Genomic DNA, 19,230 nt, shown 5'->3' with positions numbered 1-19,230 from the left:
AATCCCACTTATGAACTGATAATTCATTCCTTCATTTGTAACAATGTACAATAAAGTTCAAATCATTAACAGTTGTAAACCTGAAATAACATCTGAATATGCACAAATAACATTTACCTAGATTAATAAATGCATTAAAGTCCCCATGAAATCAAAATTGACCCTATTTACTTTGTTAGCGCATATTACTAGTCTTGTGGTGAACAATTAATCCGTGCAAGTAAATATAAAAAAAAATTTTTTTTACCATGGTAATCTTTAATCAAAATCTGAAAAGTTACTTCCGGTCTGGAATGGCGTCTTTTTCTGATGACGTAGGTTTGACGGCTTGGTTTGAAAACGCTTAACCACTCCCCTCAAACCGTTAGTCTGCTATGAGTGAGAGATTGAGAGGAGGAGCGCTAGAGTAAAACCCTGCCCTCTGTTCAATATTCCGTTTCAATTGGAAATACGTCATAACACTGGAGAAAAGTCGTTTGCAACTTCCGGTTCACGGGGACTTTAAAATAATTGTTATTGTTGGTAACCAGTGTTGTTATTGTAACTAAAACTATTAAAACCATTTTTAAAATTAAAATAAAGCAGAAATAAAATAATAATATTAGATTAAAATCTTAAATGTTGCCTTTGCAACTAATTTAAATAAATATAAACTGAATTATAAATAAATTAAAAACTATTTAGCAAATAATAAAAGCATATAATATAAGCCTAAAAATTAAACTGAAAATATTCAAATAAAATCACAAAATATAAATAATACTGACAAGAGCATATAAATAGTACTAAAATACTACTGCTAATGCATTACCTAATTTTAACGAATTCTAAAAGTAAAATGCTACCAGGCCATGCTTATTTCAATGTTTTATTCTAGGACAGCGGTGTCCAATCCTGCTCCAGGAGGGCCACTGTCAGATCCAACCCCAATTAAACACACCTAAACCAGCTAATCATGGTCTTACTAGGCATACTGTACTAGAGATGGTCTTATTATTGGAAGATACAAGGGTCCGTGGCTCTACCATTGGGGAAAGTGTAATGGCTAACTTGGATCACATGTGTCTTGATAACCAACCACATTACAGCCTTGACGTCATTGAATTTGGTTCAGAGCTGTGCGACAGTCAATCACTGTTTGTGGATACCATAGAAATCAATCAGAAGTGCCGTAAACAATCATACCTGTCGCGCAGTTGTCCGTGACTTCTCTTATAAAGCGGCATTTTTTTCGGTTTAACTCTAGAAACAAACGATTAGCCAATGGGCTGTCGATTCATTAAATTATAAGCTATTTCCTCACAAAAGCATTTTATTCAATGTAGCACCTATTACATTGATATCCATTTGAAAAAACTGCCTATTTTCTCATTTCCTTGCGTACCGCAGCGTTAGCAGGTATTATTTTTCGGCTAAGGTTGAAGGTTTGCCTTCAAGTGGCTTTGCCAGAAACTTCCAGGTATATGTGTTGAGGCAAGCTGGAGCTAAACTCTGCAGGACAGTGGCCCTCCAGGAGCAGGTTTGGACACTCCTGTTCTAGGGTAATTCACAAAAACATGAACGAATTATGAAAATTAGATAACGATAAACAACATAAATCAACCTGGTGTAAATCACTCCACCACTGTGATCCAGACTTCTGAATGACAATAACTTAATTTAAATACTCTCAGTGCACATTTAGCACATGGATTACGGGGAGTGAGTGAATAAGATGCTGTTTTTTTCTTTTTAATGAAATGCAGCGTGCAAAAGTGGTTAGCTGTTTAGTTAGCTTGCCCCATGTGTATTTTTAGTGCGTTTATGTACACAAACATAAAACATCCATTCTTAAACCAGTACACCCATACAGTACATAACACTGTACATCTCAAAACACAGAGACATACTGAAGTACCAAAAAAGAAGATTCATTTGACAACAGTAAAACACCTCCCATAGATAGACAGACTCTGACATTTCACAAAATATAATACATCAGATGAAAAGAGTTCGATTCATTTAAACGGTGTGTGTTTGATTTCTCCCTCAGCGCCGCTCTGATAACTAGGACGAGTGTTATTATCTCTGCCTCCCAAGAACTGGACCGAGCCAATCCATGAAGTCTTTTGTGTTGCAAAGAAGAAAAAAAAAAAAAAAGATCTCAGCAGGTCTCCATCTGCCGGCTTTGAAAACGATGCATCCTGAAGAGGGGAAGCATGCACAACACAATGACATAAACGAGGGGGGGAGGTACGGGATAGCTGGACGTCCGAGAGGGCCAAATTCCTGTCAGCGGATTACCGACAAAACTGCCCTCATAACATGACTCAGCAAGATTAGGAGATTATCAGATGTCACCTCTCACACACACAGACTCATCTCTCTTTCTATTCCTCCTTTACTCTTCTATATGCGTGATTCTTCACTTATAGTGAACTAGGAACTTCTAGAATGAAACTACAGATTCATGCTGAAGGGAAAAAAAACATTTCGATAGTTGTAAAGGATAGATTATAATAGCATTTAACTTCTTATTGTTTCACTTTAATTGCCTTTTCCTCATTTTTAAAGAGGTTCAATTAAAGTTTTTAAAGGTTAACTTGGACAGAATGCCTCTATTCTGGGCCTTGCCAGACTTTTCAACTCCCACTCTATAAAAAATGTATGAAAAGCATCAAGAAAATTTAATTATGCACTCTGTCCTAAGAACCTTAAAATATTTCTGACTCAACTGAAATTTGTGCGCACAATTAGTATTAGTATACACACTACTCTTCAAAAGTTTGGGGTTGGTAAGCCTTTTTATTCAGCAAGGATGCATCTAATTGATCAAAAGTGACCGTAAAGGTGTTTATGTTATTACAAAATAAAATCTATTTATCAAAGAATCCTGAAAAAAATGTATCACGGTTTCAACAAAAATAATAAGCAGCACAATTGTTTGATAATGGTAAAAAATGTCTCTTAAATCGCCAAATCAGCATATTATAATGATTTCTGAAGGATCATGTGACACTGAAAATTCAGCTTTGAGATCACAGAAATATATTACATTTTAAAATAGCATATAAATGCAGCCTTTCAAAAACATTTTAAAATCTTATCAAACTCAAACCTTTGAATGGTAGCGCGTGAGATCAGAAAAGTGATTCATTTTCAGGGTTTTTTGTCTATATTAGAGTAGTTTTCCTTAGTTTTCATTACCAAATCAATTAGTAATTGGGAAAGACAATTCAGATACAATATTTTCATAACTCTTTTTATTAATTGACTGCTGTCTCCAGTGTTAGTAAGTCCAAGGTTAAATGTCACTGCTGTCATAACATTATATCCATCATACCGACCAACAATTCTTGCGATCTCACATTATAGCAAAAATCCACTTAAAAGGCAATCTTCTAGATAAAAGTATCATTTTTACACATTTAAAGTAGTCAAAATTTCAATCATCCACATATAGAGGCATGAAATTACAAAATAACCTCAGTATGTGTTGCTGGACTGTGTGAGTATTCTTGACATTTCCAAAAGACTTATTTATTCAAATAAAAGTTGAAATCCCAAAAAGTATATCACATGAATAAGAATTAAAACAAATAAGAATATTCTTTCTCTCTCTCTCTAATTCTCCTTTCTCTCTGTCCATTTTTCTACTCCTCCTGCCTGTCTTCTTCAATAATGAGGATGGATTGCTTCTTCTACTTGTTTCAACATCATGAATCTAAAGCTTAGCTCATTACCGAACCTGAGACATTTAATAACCTCCTTTTCAGAGAGCTAATAAGCATTAATGCTCCTTTGTTCGCTCCAGGCCCCAGTGTGAATTGACATTCAGCAAATCACTGGTGTCAGTCAGAGGAATCACCCTCACTTTCAGCCCAACTCGGGGAACCTCACTATAAAACTATAAAACACTAAAAAAACCTCACTATGCCGCATCCAACTGTGCCTGGATTTGTTCGGAAAGGAACGGGACCTGCAGGCCACTGTAGATTAGTGCGGGAAGTTTTAATCCTGTGAATAAGTCACAGAAGAAAGATCAGCAGCTTAAAAGTTCCACTGCAGAAGGCGAAAGGCCAGCTCCAAAGAAGTATGATAGCTCAGACTTTGTGAGTTTTAGTATGTGTGTGTCATAAATCTAGCAAAGGTGTGTAAAATTGATCTAATCCAGGGGGATCGGCCTCTACCGGCACCAGGATTTTCCTGCTCCACTAATCTTTAAAGAGAACCATGCCAATGTTTCCACCCGCACCAGCTCATTTATTCAGCACCCCTCTCTGCCTCCATCTCAGCTCTATTTTCTCCCCTTCAAGTTTCTCTTTCCTCATTTGTGGCCTGAAGAATGGCAGCCACTCCATCACATCTGTTGCTTAGTGATGATTTTTTTCCAAGTTCAGCTCTTTCTCTCTTTCCCATATACATATAGACAAACACACTAGCTCATTGCTCCTGACTGAGCCTTATTGCACAGCTCTGGATTTAAAGAGGTCATATCTCACACTTTCGTGGCATTTTATATATTTTTCCTCTGAAGTCAACTTATAATGTTTACTAAAGGTTTCTAGCACCATAATTTAGTATTTTATGATCATTTTCCACCCACTCTCTACCTCAAGCTGCTTTTTGTACAGTACATTCAAGACTTTTATGCGCAAAGAACTTCTGTTATGATTGGCTAACCTCTTAGCATGTGAAAATAATTCAATTATTAACATATTAAGGACATATGTCATTTCATGTACTGATCCGGATGGGTTGGTATTAATGGGATAGTTCACCCAAAAAGGAAAACTGTATAAATAATTTACACACCTTCATGTCATTCCAAACCTATATGGTTTTCTTCAGTGAAAAACAAGCAAAGATATATTTTTTTGTCCATACAATGACAGAATGTTCATTATATATATTATAATGTATTAATTCCACAGTTAATCTCCAAATTAATGTAGAACCAACATAAAGACAGTATATTTCAAATACTTGTTTAATGGCATCTTTTTATGAATGAAGGTCGGTATGATGGATACTAATACAGCTATTGATGTCTGGATAAAAAAATTAAAAAAAATTACCAAGATGGAAGTGTTATTTTAATTAGAAAGTTGGCAAAAACATCTAATTCTGTAATGAAGATGCACTAGGCAGCCTGACAACAAATGTAGCTTTAATTACGCTATTCAACAAAGATCAAAATAATTGAGAAACGTTTTGTGAAAAATATTTTACTACTATCACAGACACTCCTATCCTATATTCAGAGGTGAGTAAGCCAAAAAAACAGTAAATTTTCAGCAGGTGAAAAACAAACATGTTCGATTGATCAAAAAGTATGCGTGCAGTATGAATTTACCTGCCATCCTCAGGGAAGAAAACCGTACAAACAGACTGAGCTTTATTGTATGTTTATGCAGTACATCAAACTCTGCAATTTCACAAGAGCAAGTAAAAGCCTATTTTCCACAATATTCACCCTTTAACCATTTCCTTTTTAATCCAGACACATTCATTCCGAGTGACTGGATGAAGGAGTGATTTCATTCCTCATGTTCAGGCCTGAGTCTGCAGACTTTTTCCACATTCTCTGCACCTATTTAGGGCAAATATCTGCAGGATTCTATACTAAAATGCAGCTGAGAGTATTGTGCTTGTATTGGTAACTGAATTTTTTTTTAATCAAATTAGCCAAAATCAAATGGGCGTTCCAATTCATGCGGAAATCTGCGCAGGCCTGGTCGTGTAAAAACATAAAACCTCTGAACAGGGCCCAGGTAGGATAGAGAAAGAGAGAGACATAAAGTATAATGGGTCCTACTCTATGTCCAAACAATATATGAAACTACTTTTGTAGATCAATTATCTCCAAGCACAGGAAACCGATTTTTTAAAATGTGCTATCTGTGTGGCTACCACTAATATTCTTCTGTAATATTTCAGGTCAAAAAGAAGAAACTCTTAAGGGGAAATAAAACACACACACACACACACAGTTCTCTGGTTACAGTAAATAGTAATAGCAGTGTTTTGGCAGAAGTAATCCCCACCTGTAAGCCCAGTGCCCGCCAGGGAAGCTGAAATACAACAAACATTCCACCGCCTTCTCCGCTTCTCATTTTCTCTTCCTTTCTCGTTTCTCCAATCCCCTATTACCTTCTCACTGCCTCTGTGCGAATGAACTCACACCAGTGTGACCCATAACTCACACACACACACACACACACACACACACACACACACACACACACACACACACACACACACACACACACACACACACACACACACACACACACACACACACACACACACACACACACACACACACACACACACACACACACACACACACACACAGAGAGAGAGAGAGAGAAACCAGAGTAACCATAAACATTCACTCTCTTACTTTTCTCTTAGACACACAACACATACAATTAACTGAAAAACAAGTGAGAAAAAACATAATGAAAAAGAAAGACATGACCAAGTAGAAGAATATTTGGGAAGATACTCAGAATTTCTCTGATTTCACATGAATGTACAGAATACATAGACAATTAATTTGTCACACCAAAGGGATATATTAGTGTACTTAGAGGGGAAAAAATATAATATAATATAACATAATACTTAATTTAACGTGTGAACTGTACATTAACCTAAAGCATATAAAGTTAATTAATTGTACACTTACATTATATATCTGATCTCCAGATGTGGCTTTTATTTCTTAGGGATAGGTTTGTTCAAATCCCTAACCTCTAAATATTAGGAGTGATAGAAAGCAAGCAAATAAGAAAGAAATCAAGGCAGAGAGCGCTGACAGAGCTGAAAGGGGACTGGAGCGAGTGAGACAGGGACAGTGTGTCGAGGTATTCATTAGTGAGGCTTGACAGCTCTCGGGTTGAGTGAGGGTTCAGGATATCTGACAGAAACACTCCCTTTCCACCTGCACAGGAAGCTTGTGTGCTAATTGAAATATCACTGTAAATAACCATCTCATTACGGACGCAAAGTCTCCGCCCAGAATGCAACATTTTTCATGCCACTGTCAGTGAGGAAAAAGAGACAGAGAGAGAGAGACATATGCCAACAGACAGCACTGAGCAGGAGAGAGACTAAAAAAGCCAGGAGACCAGTTTGAAATCTTGGCTTATATTGGGGTTCATTATTAATATTTAATGGATTGCGATTATACACAGTAACTTATTACAAGCTTTACACATCATTAAGAACAGTAATCAGCTGCACTCATTAGTTTTAAATATCATAATAGATTTAAAATGAATGAATGACACTTACAGGTGAAGTGGAATTTTTTTCTTTGCTCCAACAGTTTATGGAAAATAATATAAAACTATTTTTCCTGCAAAGTTTAACTGAATAAATGTCATTCTTAATTGTCAATAAGGAGACAGCTAATATCCTTTTAATAGCATTTAAAGAGTGCTAATAAGTGTGTGCAAGCATGTCTAGTGTGTGAATGGACGTGCGTTGTGTTAAAAACTCAGTCAAATCAATATTTTGTGTACAGTTATTTAATTATGCAATCCAGTATGATGGACTCGCTTCCCTTATTTCATACAAACGCAGCTGCTGCCATTTTGTGACTATTGTTTTGTACACTGTTGGATTATAAGATACAAACAGATATGATTTTAAACCAGTTTAATCTGAAATCTATATCTCTTATCTCCATAATTATTTATGTGGCAAAATGCTGTATAATGAATGTGGTATGACTGAAAAGCGTATCTCTTGAATGTCCATCTAGTTTGCCTAACTTGCCGCGCTAGCAACTGCTCTCTCCGTGGAAGCTTTGCGTTTAAAGACCTAATAAAATATTTTGTGTGTCTAATTATTTACTTATGTGGCAAGAAGCCGTGTAATAAGCGGGATAATGTACATCCAGCCAGTTGTTACATAAACCCCCTTCAGGCAGATCCAAGACCCCTCCGCTTCGTGTCGGGGTCCTCATCACGCTGTCGGGGGTTTATTCTGAGATAACAACCGGCTGGATGTACATTATCCCTTACATATACACATGTACTGTATTTTATGTACATGCAGACCTGGCATATCCTGTGAATATATATTTTGTCTGTGTAGCATTAAAAAGTCTATGCAAATGGTATGTGTACCACAAACTCTCTAAAATCTAACCAAATTCATCATGAGAAGGGCCCCTGCATGAGGGTCAGGGGCTGCAGGGCGTCCCTTTCGCCAGTGTGTGTAAGCTTGTGTCCAACTGCCTGTGGCGTGTATGTGTTGTGTGAATGTTCTAGTTATGCTGTTTCCTGCAGCTGTTATAGGCTCTAATGAGAGCAGATTAACACTTCAAAACTGACCGTGTCTCTCTCTTTCCCCTTCTCATTTTACCCATCTATAATTCTCTCTCCTTGAATCTATTAATCTCTTCATCTTTCTCTTCCTTTTTCTTAACTTATTGTCAAAAATTAGCACTTACCAAGCACCAAATGGCTTTGGCAGGTAAATAAACTTGGATTTTGCCATTTAGGGGCTCAGTGGTTCCCAAACCTTTTGAAAGCATGGCACCCCTTTGTAGCATTTTTTTTCCCACAACACCCCAACCCAAAACTAAACATACATGTGCACATATACATATGTTTAATATTTTTATGAAAATAGCATATACAGTAAATTATCAAATTGACTTGTTTTATCAAACAACTTGAGAAAAATAAGAATATTCAAAAAAGTATTTTAATTTTGTGTCATTTAACCACTTTTTACACTCACTGAAGTTAGCTGAGCAACGTGTGGGACATGCCAAAGTCACATACATCCAATCAAACACATTTCAAGAGATTTATCATTGTACTTCTATGTGTAAATGTTTGTTGATTTATCCTAAAACCTCAGAATTTCATTATTTTGCATTGTTCATGATGACTGAGTCATTCTGATGAGGACACTAATATATAATATACTTCGACCCATATATAAAATTAAATCTAGATGAGCAAACAACAAATGAAGCATAAACAGCAGAAGGAATTTATTATGAATGCATCACAACAGAGATAGGCCTAACAATAGACCTAACACCGTGTCCTAACTAGACGCGCCGACGCGACACGATAAAATGTATATTTTCCATGTTAATCAAAGTTTTTGTCCTAACCAGCCACGACGGCGACACGCGATGATTCTATTTTAGAAACGGTTTCCATCTCTGCGACATCGCGGCTGGAACAACAGAAAGTAGCCTATGAAAATCTCAGGTACTGTTTATGTGCTTATCTAATGTTAAAAGTGTCTGTGTGAGTTTGAATATCATTTTGTGTGTATTTTATAGCCGGAAAGCATCACCTCAGATCTTTAAAATAAAAAATTAAAGTGAACAAGAACGTTAAAACTGTCAATTCATTGTTAGACGTGTATTTTATGACAACAATTGTTTCAGTAAGTGATTTGAGGATTGACAATTTTGCGAAACTGAGGATAGTGCAACTCGTAGATTAGGGCTGTCAAACAATTAATCGCGATTAATCGCATCCAAAATAAAAGTTTGTTTTTACATAATATATGTGTGTGTACGGTGTATAATTATTTTCTATATATAAATACACACACATGCATGTATATATTTAAGAAATATTTGCATGTATATACTGTGTATATATATTTATATTATATATAATTTATATATATATAAATATATATAATATAAATATTATATATATAAATATTTTATATATAAATAACACATTTTTCTTAAATATATATGCATGTGTGTGTATTTATATATAGAAAATAATTATACTCCATACACACACATATATTATGTAAACACAAACTTTTATTTTGGATGCGATTAATCGCGATTAATCGTTTGACAGCCCTATCGTAGATCATGCTACATTGACAGGCGCGGCCTTTTTTTGTTTTTCACGTATGCCAGGGATGAGAACGCTAGCTCCATCTTTGCCCTATCCTGTCAATATGCGTGAAATATAAAATTGAGCGCGCACCAGTACAGAGGGCGGAGCTGAGCGGACCAGGCGATTTAAATTATGTGAAATAGCCTATCATTGTTGTTTCGCTTATTTATATTCGTGTGGACATGCTCATATGTTAGTGTTTTGATATATTTTTTAAATATATGCTATAAAAAGTTGTTAAATGGTAGGACAGTTATTTTAGGCCAGGGTTTCTCAAACTCGGTCCTGGAGGGCCACTGTCCTGCACCGTTTAGCTCCAACCCTGAGTTTCTAGTGATCATGAACACATTGATTAGCTTGCTCAGGTGTGTGATCAGGGTTGGAGCTAAACTGTGCAGGACAGTGGCCTTCCAGGACCGAGTTTGAGAAACCCTGTTTTAGGCGGTTGAAGTTGGAAAAAAGCTGAGATTCTGCGGCACCCCTAGCCAGTTGTCACGGCACCCCAGGGCAATCTTTTGAAAACAGGTTTCAAAGTGCCTGATTTTGAAAACAGTCTCCGTGTAAACAATAAAAACGTAAATCTGTGAAAACGATGACGTCATGCACATGCGTATTACGTGTTCAGTCTATAGTGTGTCATCGCCATCTAATGGCCTGGCAGCAGAATACAGCGTTTTTAGTCGTTTTCGAGGATCTGTGTGAATGGGGATCGTTTTGACAATGTTGTCGTCTGTATGCAGAAAACTCAAAAGGAATAACTTCTCTGCTTTAAGCATATCGTTGTCGTGTAAATGTACGCTTTAGCCAGTGACCCTATTAGGTTAGATGGAAGTCGAACTGCAAGAATGACCCACATGGATGTACCGTATTGTTCAGAATATAAGATGATATTTTTTTCTTGGAAATACATCTGAAAAAATGGGGTCGTCTCGTCTTATATTTGGAGTCTAAACTTTTAAATGTCAATAATACACCCGCAACAATAGGGAGCACCAAATACATGTAAATACAAGTCATCAAACATCAGTACGAGTCAAACAACTCTCAACCATATTTCTTGGCTGCTTAATGAGTGCCAAAAAAGACAGTCAAAGCAAAGTTTACCGCTTCAAGGAAACTGACAGGCAAGTGTGTTAGTACGTAGACAAAATAGAAATGAGGGGCTGCCCATAACCAGAGCAGTCATCCAGCTGAAGGCACTTAAAATCGCCAAAGAGCTGAACATTCCCACCAGCGAGGCCCATCATTTCTTATTTCAGCTCTGTACTGACGTACTTGCCTGTCAAAATCCTCGAAGTGGCCTCTTTGATGCGGCGTAAGATGCAGTGTAATGGATTAGCACTTGCCCTCCGACTTCAGGGAGAAACTGCTGTCTTTTCAGCGCTATGTGAAGGAAAAAACATTTATATCCCCCCTAGATAAGATAGGTTACAGGTAACGCAGATCAAACACCTTTTTGACATGCCAGCATCTGTCACTGTACAGTACATAAAAAAGGTGAGAAATCAGACATAGTGAAACCTACTAAATGTGAACTTCAGGTTATTTTTATGGTAGCTGTGCCATAAAGTGTTTAAAAATGTAAATATGAAAAATATGAAATAATTTTCTTTAAAAGACAAGATTTGGTCTTCATAAAGCCTTAATTCCAAAAGGTACATCTTGAAAAGTGGGGGTCGTCTTATATTCTGAACAATACGGTAATTTACATGACTGATTTAAATCAAACTATCTACAAAAAAAATTATTTGCAATTTGTACATTAAAAAAAAAAAAAATTCTGTTAATCTACAACGTTTTCCAAAACACATAAAAAATAAATGTATAGCCACCAAACGGATATGAGGATCAAAATAATGTCTTTACGTTTTTGTGACAAGCACAGAGAAACAGGTCCTGTTTAGAAAAAAACAATTAAATAATTTCTAAATTAATATAAAATTCTTGCCTATATTTTCTATTTCTATATCAAACATTATATATATATATATATAAAAAATACAATGCAGTTACTGCAAAAAATAAATTCATGACCAGGTTTTTTCAAAACCTAGCAAGCTGTCCACAGCACTTTTTGGACATAGTCTGTGATGCCTAAAATGCTCTCTATTTAGGCAGCTCAAAATGTTTTTTTAAACACAGCCTCTCTCTCATATCTCTCTCTCCCTAATGTTTGCCTTCATTTATTCCTTCTTTCATCTCATTCAGAGTCTGTCCAGCGGGACGGTCTGATGATTAAGTTGTCAGATACAGATACAGATGTCATTTGTCACACCGTTTTATAACGGTGTATTTACACACACATAATCCCATAAACACGACTGCTTTAAGGACATCTTACCAATGGCTGCTTCAAAATGACATAGGCTACATCCACACACACACACAAAACTGGATGAACATGTGCAAACCTGCAAACAACAGATGTACAAGCATAGGCATGACTCGCATAGCCACACAGTGCCCTGGCATTTCATGAGAGCAAATGTCAAAATGCCAGTTAAAGCTAACAATGTACAGTACTCTGAATCTGTGTGCACTGTGACTGTGCGCTATATTTTTTGTTTGGCCAGGATTTTTTAAGTGGGATGTGGTGGAAATTAATACAGGAAACCCAGGGTTGTGCAAATTTCAGAATGATAGAATATCCATCCATCCATCCATCCATCCATCAAAATATATTTTTTAAAGTTTCAAACAAGCCTCTGTCAAGCCAATGTTCAAAATTTGTCTTGACAATCTTTGCTTTTCTACGTAAAAACAAAATTTCAAATCATTTTAATTTAACTTGCTTTTGTTCCAATTTAAATAGTAATTCTGCATTCAATTTGCTGCCTCAATTCAAATGTAATAAAAATCAAGGAACTCGAAAGTCGTTAAATGTACAAAAAACAAAAACATACAATTTACCACAACCCTGCTTTTTGTAGAAACTCATTAGTAGACGAACAATTTTTCTACATTTTCTGATTTCATGGGAAAATCTGCAGGACTGCAGTACAACACATTTATTGGGAGCTGGAATAATCAATAAGCCAAATATTTCATAAACAAACATGCAAGGATCAAGGGATTTGTAGAACTTTGTGAATGACAAGTGCTCTAGCTCTGTGGAAATCTGCTTATCAGTTAATGCCAGCGATCCTGACTCTCGGAATAATCCAATGGGAGTAAAGAAACTACAGGCCTGCAAGGAGCTCAAACTTTAGTTCAGTGTTTCTCTTATAAACTGAAATTAGGGTGGAGTTTGCCTCTGGCTCTGGGATGTAGATCATCTATTTTCTCATTCCCTTTGACTTTTTTCTTTTCTCTCTCTTTTCCAGAGCAATCCATTCTGCCTTGCTTCTGGGTTGTGTTCAAGGACATCGCAGCATGATGGTGTTTCTCAGCCTTGTCTCCTTCTATGAGATCTGGCTTGGACTTCTTAAGATCCCATGATACCACTGAAACATAACCATTAGACCCAGAAGGCACCTCAATAAAGGGGATATTGAACTGATATTTACCACATGAGGTGAGTTTCAATCTAGATGATCTACTGTGTGACAGTGAGACCACACAATCCTGTAAGGAAATTAAAAAGTTGTGTTTCCACAAGCAATCTATGATGTTAACAGTTTGGCAGTAAAGGGAGAGTTTGGCAGTCCATTCATCTTTCACTGACATACAGAAGAAGGATCTGAGCGTAGTCAAATACTGTTTTGGAGTGAATAATAAAAATTCACAGAGCTGCATTTAGTAAACAGAGCGTCCAAACAGTTCCAAAAGGGCTCAGAAAGTGCAATGAATCACAGTCCTGCAAAGTGAGGTAACCCTGCATTCCAACCTTGTTCCACACTCATATTCCAAAATGCTGAGATAATGTTCTAATTATAGGTTCTGGAATTTTTTAAGATCCGAAGGAAATCAAGACATCGGAGTTCTTGAATGCGAGTTGAGCTGCAAGACTAAAGCAGCCACAATCCTGTCTACAGCACAGGGCATGACACACCCCCTATCCCTTCATCATTTCATTACAGGAGTGTTATTAAAATCCACTTAAAAGGCGTGCACAGCTTTGCTCTATGGAAAGTATGCAACAGGCCAACAGGCCCCTGAAAGTCTGACCCTCAACATCTGCTTTGAATCTGGTTCAAATTTACACGGCCCTATTACAATCGGTCACTGTGCTTGCCTAACGTCTTTTATACCAGGACAGATGGACAGTTTTCTGTTTTACTGTGCATCTTATACAGATGTGCTGATTTTTCACTTACAACCTTTGCTCAGGTGCAGGAGACGTGTTAGAGATAGCTTTGAGGCTTCCCTCTCATGTCAAGCTTGTCAGCAAACAACAAAACACACTCACTCTATGATCTGTAGCTGTAGAACATTTGTGTTGTCATAATGGCAAATCTATGGGATTTGCATGGCAAGAAACCTGGGCAAACACTGTTGAAAAAAACTAAGCTGGTTTACTAATCTTTGATGGTTTAAGTTGCTGGTCTCCCAGCCTGTACAAGATGATGTTTAGCTGGGTGGCCAGCTTAAAAAGTGCCCCAAACCCCTCTAATCCAGCCAACAAAACTGCCTGACCAGGATGGGAGACCAAATAAGGTTTAAGATATAGTCATGACATAAGCTACAGGCATGCATGCATCATCTCCAGAAAGGGACAATTGAGTCAAAGGCTATAGTCAAAAGCAAAAAGAAGCCTCATTAAACATTACACACACTACACGAAGAGGTCACTAAATAAAAGAATTAATAAATAAACAGGAAACCAAACAGTCAAACATCTGCCAAACAGGATATTATAATCATCATCATCATTCACACTGACTCTGAGGAATCAGGCTTTGAGGCTAAAATCTAAAGAGAGAGAATTGTGAATGAAAGATACATGAAAATATGGAGAAGAGGAGAAGATGAGAAGTAGATCTGGGGAGTTTCTTTTTGTTGACATCCTCCATCGGCTGCTTTTTGCACACAATGGTTCTGATATCATATTGACATCACAATGATGTCACAGAGCTAAATACTTAGCATCATGCATGCCACTCCATCAGGCACATACAATTCAAAGATATCTTACATGCATGACATTCCTGTTCTGACAAGGCACTATACTAATACAATTGAAATTGAGATTTTTAAAAAATTCTAAAATAGTTCTTCTTAACAGTGATATTTTAGGAGTGACTCATCAGGACAGGAACCCAAACACATTTTACTGTAAATATGAGACTGTGACTTACAAGATTTCGTCGTTTTGGAACTCCAGAACACCATGGGAGTCTTCGAAGTCCTCTCCTCCTCCACGGGCAGTTCCCTCAACGGTTTTATACGGCAGTGACACCACCCCACGGGCGCCAGACGTGCGCAGGACCTTCACTTCCATGACACCCACACTCTCACTAACGTGGGCGACTGGCTCTTCGAATGTGAAGATTCCAGCATGGTCATCGTCAAAGATGGTGACACTTGCTGTGGAGGGCACACCGAGTGTTGCGATGGTGTCCACGTGATTGGCCTCAGTGGTCTCTGGCTCATCACCCTCATGAAGCACACGGACATTGCTGAGGTGGATAAGGAAGTTCTCGTCCTCTTCAAAGATATCATCGTCAATAATTCCAACTCGGATCTCCTTCTGCGTCTCACCTGGCTTGAAAACGACAGTGCCTTCAGTGAATTCGTAGTCTGAGCCGGCATTCGCGGTTCCGTCTTCTGTGCGGAATTCCACCGACACGGTCTGGTTGAGATCGCCTCCACGCCGAATCACATTCACCGCCACAGTTCCACAGTTTTCCAGACACTGGTAAGAGGCAGGGTCAAAAAAGATCTTAGAAATGGGGTCATTCTCTCCAGTGTCACTGCGCACCTCGTGCATGCTCACTGCTTTACGAGCCTGGTCCGCTGCATGCTTCTTTAGAATGTTACCTGCTCCAGTCATCAAGCGGGTCGCCTGGCATCGGTAGAACGCACGGCTCTTCTGCTGCTGGCTGAGCACCTGGTAATTAGCAAGTTCAATCAACTGCTCCACTTCTTTATCGGGATGTTTCTGCTTTAGTTCCTTCAGGATCTTTGCCATTTCACGCCTAGCTTCCTCCTCATCTAGGTCTTTGTCCTCCAGTTCCAAAGCCAGAGTTCCGTCCAAGAAGTCCACTGCGTGAGAGTTCAGCATCTTCCCGTCCATCTCGATATCCACCTTGGATGGCAGAGGACGGTCCCCCTCAGTCTCAATGATCATGCCACGGTGCTTGCCGGCTCGGTAGCGCTTGTAAACATACTTGTAAAACAGGAGCCGGCGGTCGGCGATCCAAGCGAAGACCACGCAAATCGGAAAGAAGAAAAGAGTGAGGAGACCCTCCCACACCTGGACGATGCCCGGCGAGATAACAGCCAAGATCAGGTAGAGCCACAAGTAGGCGAAGATGCTCCAAGCGGCGGTGACGAAGAAAACACGCAGGTGTTTCACTTTGCGAAGCTCTCCATCGGGTACCACATAGACACAGATTCCAATAATGACGAACATGTTGAAAGCTGCACTGCCGACGATGGTGGAGGGTCCGAGGTCACCAGCTTCAAAGTTATGGCCGCACACTTCAATCACTGAGAGCAGAATCTCAGGAGCAGACGACCCCAGAGCCATGAGGGTGAGGTTGGACACAGTTTCGTTCCAGATGCGTACAGTTGTGGTGGTCGTTTCACCATTCGGTTTCTTAATGGTGATCTCCTTCTCCTGAGAGGTGATTACCTCAATGGAGGCCATGAAGCGGTCAGCAACAATCGAAACTCCCAGAAACATGTATACCAGTGCCACAAAGTAAACTGTGGCCCGGGCTACCTTGTCCCCAAAGGAAGGGTTTGGAGGTTCCCACACTGGAAGGATGACTCCAGCTGCACATGTGACCTTCCCACCACAGGACAAAGACTTGTTGGCAGGAGAACTATGATCCTGGCTCTGGTCCGGAGCATGTTCCGCTGTCACATGGTGGACGTTAAAGAGCAGTATCACCAAGACGACTAGACACTGAAAGCTCAGGAAGAGGCGTGGGGAGGTCTCACGAAGCCTCATCGTTCCTTACTCTGTGACAGACTTCTGCTATAATAGAAAGAGAACAGGAGAAAGAAGAAAAAATGGAGAAAAATGAAACCAGGGCAGTGAGGGCACTGATCACCAACAAGCAACAACACACGTGTTGTCAAAAATGGTTGTTATATTATAATGTGTCTGACACTGATTCAAGTCTGACATTTTAGGAACATTTTAACAGTGTTTGCTGAAAAGCATGTTCCAGAATTGTTAGGTAAAAATTATTCTGGAGAATCTGGACTTGATTATTCATTTGTAAAATTTGGTTATCAATTTAATCTTCAGGTTCATTTCTACAGAATGCATAAACAAGTCCAGATGCTCCCTTTAAGCCTAGTGCTGAACGACATTACATTCTGCAAGGTGTTTCTTCTTTAAAAAGCGCTATTAGTCCAGAGCGCAGTTTAGATTTAAAAAAATTTTTGAAGTTTAGGTTGGGACGCTGGTGCTTGACTGCAAGCAAGCAAACCTAAATTCAAACGATGCCTGCAAAAACCATTATTAGACAAAGGGTGGCAATCAACACTTGAGGCAAGAAGATGAAACACTTGCTCATGGTGCAAAACACATGCATGGTCATTGGACACACACCCACAGTGTCACACACTAATATCTGCAGTCATCAATGGGCATAGTGCACAGCAAAATCTTGCAGACCTTACTCACACATTCATATGAAATAAACCTCTTAGCTTCTAATAAGCCAACATAATTATTTAATCATATACATTTCAGTAGCTTTAACTATCGTTTAACCTCGGTTTACTGATCTGAAATGCAAAAGAACCGAATACAGAGCGCTTTAATTCAGCACTGCGCTCAGATCTCGCTCACTCTCATTCACATACCGCAACCTACTGCTCTCATTCAGCACCTCTACCCTATCCACTGATGAAACATCTGTTATCCCACATCATATGCGTCGCAGACATGCCTAACAATTCCTTATTGTTCGGATAAACGGTTGCCTCAAGGGCTTTTTTCCCGCGATGTGCTCAAAGGCGCAGAGGCTCTCGAGACCGGATCATGTTTAATACAACTTTCACGTGCACATCAGAATCCCGTAAAACGAGGTGCAGGCGAACAGCCGGTTAGATCATCATCCGCGGGCCACTGCGGACCGGACCGGACCGCGCCGGACGGGCACGAAAGCGCACCTCTGTATCAAATGGGTCACTCTCCGTAAAGATTATTATGAATGTGATACCTATTCGGTTTGTCTGTAGCCCCCAATTAACCCTCGTGCAACGATACAGCTACCATTAATCTCCATGCAATCACATCATATAAATATAAGGTGCTCTTACCGTAACGGTGCTCCGTGAAGTAGCAAGTCTGAGGGAAAGCGGTAGCAGAAGTGTTAACGGAGACAGTGCGTGTCGGAAGCCGTCAGTAGTATCCCAGCTCGCATTAGTTTAGGTTTTTATATATGATATGCAGGAAAGATTAGAGACCCACGCGAGTATTGTGCACCCTCCGATTTCCATACACGCGTTTGTTTTTCCCCAAACAGACCCGTAGCGATCAAATATCGGATGCTTTATCAGCAAATCTATGAGAGCTGAAATGTGCGTGCGAGTTCTTCCTCGTTCTTCCCTCTCTCGGCTGGTTCAGTCTGTGTGTGACTGTGCGTGAGTGAGTGTGAGTGTGTGTGTGTGTGTGTGTCTGTGTGTGTGAGCGAACGGCGTGAGTGAGTGTGTGAGCGAGCGTGTGCGCGCGTGCCGCGGGTCCTCGCGCTCAACTGGGATACGCGCTGCGTTCAAGTAGAGAGAGCGGAGATTCTGCTTTAACGTTTGTGTCTGTCGTTCTTCCCTCCCTTTGTTGCCTTCTCTCATACACATGTATGAACACAAATGACCTTTTATCCGTTTTACTGGTGATGATCAATGAATTAATTATCATCCACTAAGGACGGTGCCCACGCCACACAATTCCGGTTTCAGTAATGCACACACTCGACGTCTTGTTCACTCTCTATACTGCAACCTCTCCAGCCGTACACCATTCTACGATTAACTTTATTTTTGTCTGAGTAAAGAGGGAAATCCCATTCATTTTGCGAATCGGTTCAGTTCCAGTTCGTTTAATTTGTTATGTTCTTCGTCTATTAAAATAACCATTCAAATATATAAACTTATATTTTTATCCAAAATTGTAAGTCCATCGATACACCCAAAATACTTTAACTATCCGCTCACTCATCGTTTTTCAAATATTTACGAAAAAGAGTGTCCGATAGAAACGATTCTCGTCCGTTGTTGATTCGTGAAC

At 39.0% G+C, this 19,230-nt stretch overlaps 1 protein-coding gene across 3 annotated transcripts in view; it reads right to left on the bottom strand.

Moving 5' to 3' along the window:
* Positions 1-18,801, bottom strand: part of slc8a1b (solute carrier family 8 member 1b) — an 82,636-nt gene extending 63,835 nt beyond the window's left edge. For 2 of the 3 annotated variants that reach the window (XM_079852867.1, XM_079852865.1), the window contains exons 1-2: positions 18,267-18,801; positions 15,122-16,968 (exon numbers count right to left, since the gene is read on the bottom strand). In XM_079852867.1, coding sequence (XP_079708993.1) covers positions 15,122-16,941 — 1,820 coding nt within the window. In that variant the 5' untranslated portion in view covers positions 16,942-16,968; positions 18,267-18,801. The remainder of the gene's footprint in view (positions 1-15,121; positions 16,969-18,266) is intronic. The other variant, XM_079852866.1, reaches the window with a different exon arrangement.
* Between the last annotated feature and the right edge of the window lie 429 nt (positions 18,802-19,230).

This window comes from Squalius cephalus, assembly GCF_949319135.1.
Source record: "Squalius cephalus genome assembly, chromosome: 20".
NCBI classification, from domain to species: domain Eukaryota; kingdom Metazoa; phylum Chordata; class Actinopteri; order Cypriniformes; family Leuciscidae; genus Squalius; species Squalius cephalus.
Note: the sequence above shows the minus strand (reverse complement) of the source record. Positions and strands in the feature narration are given on the sequence as shown.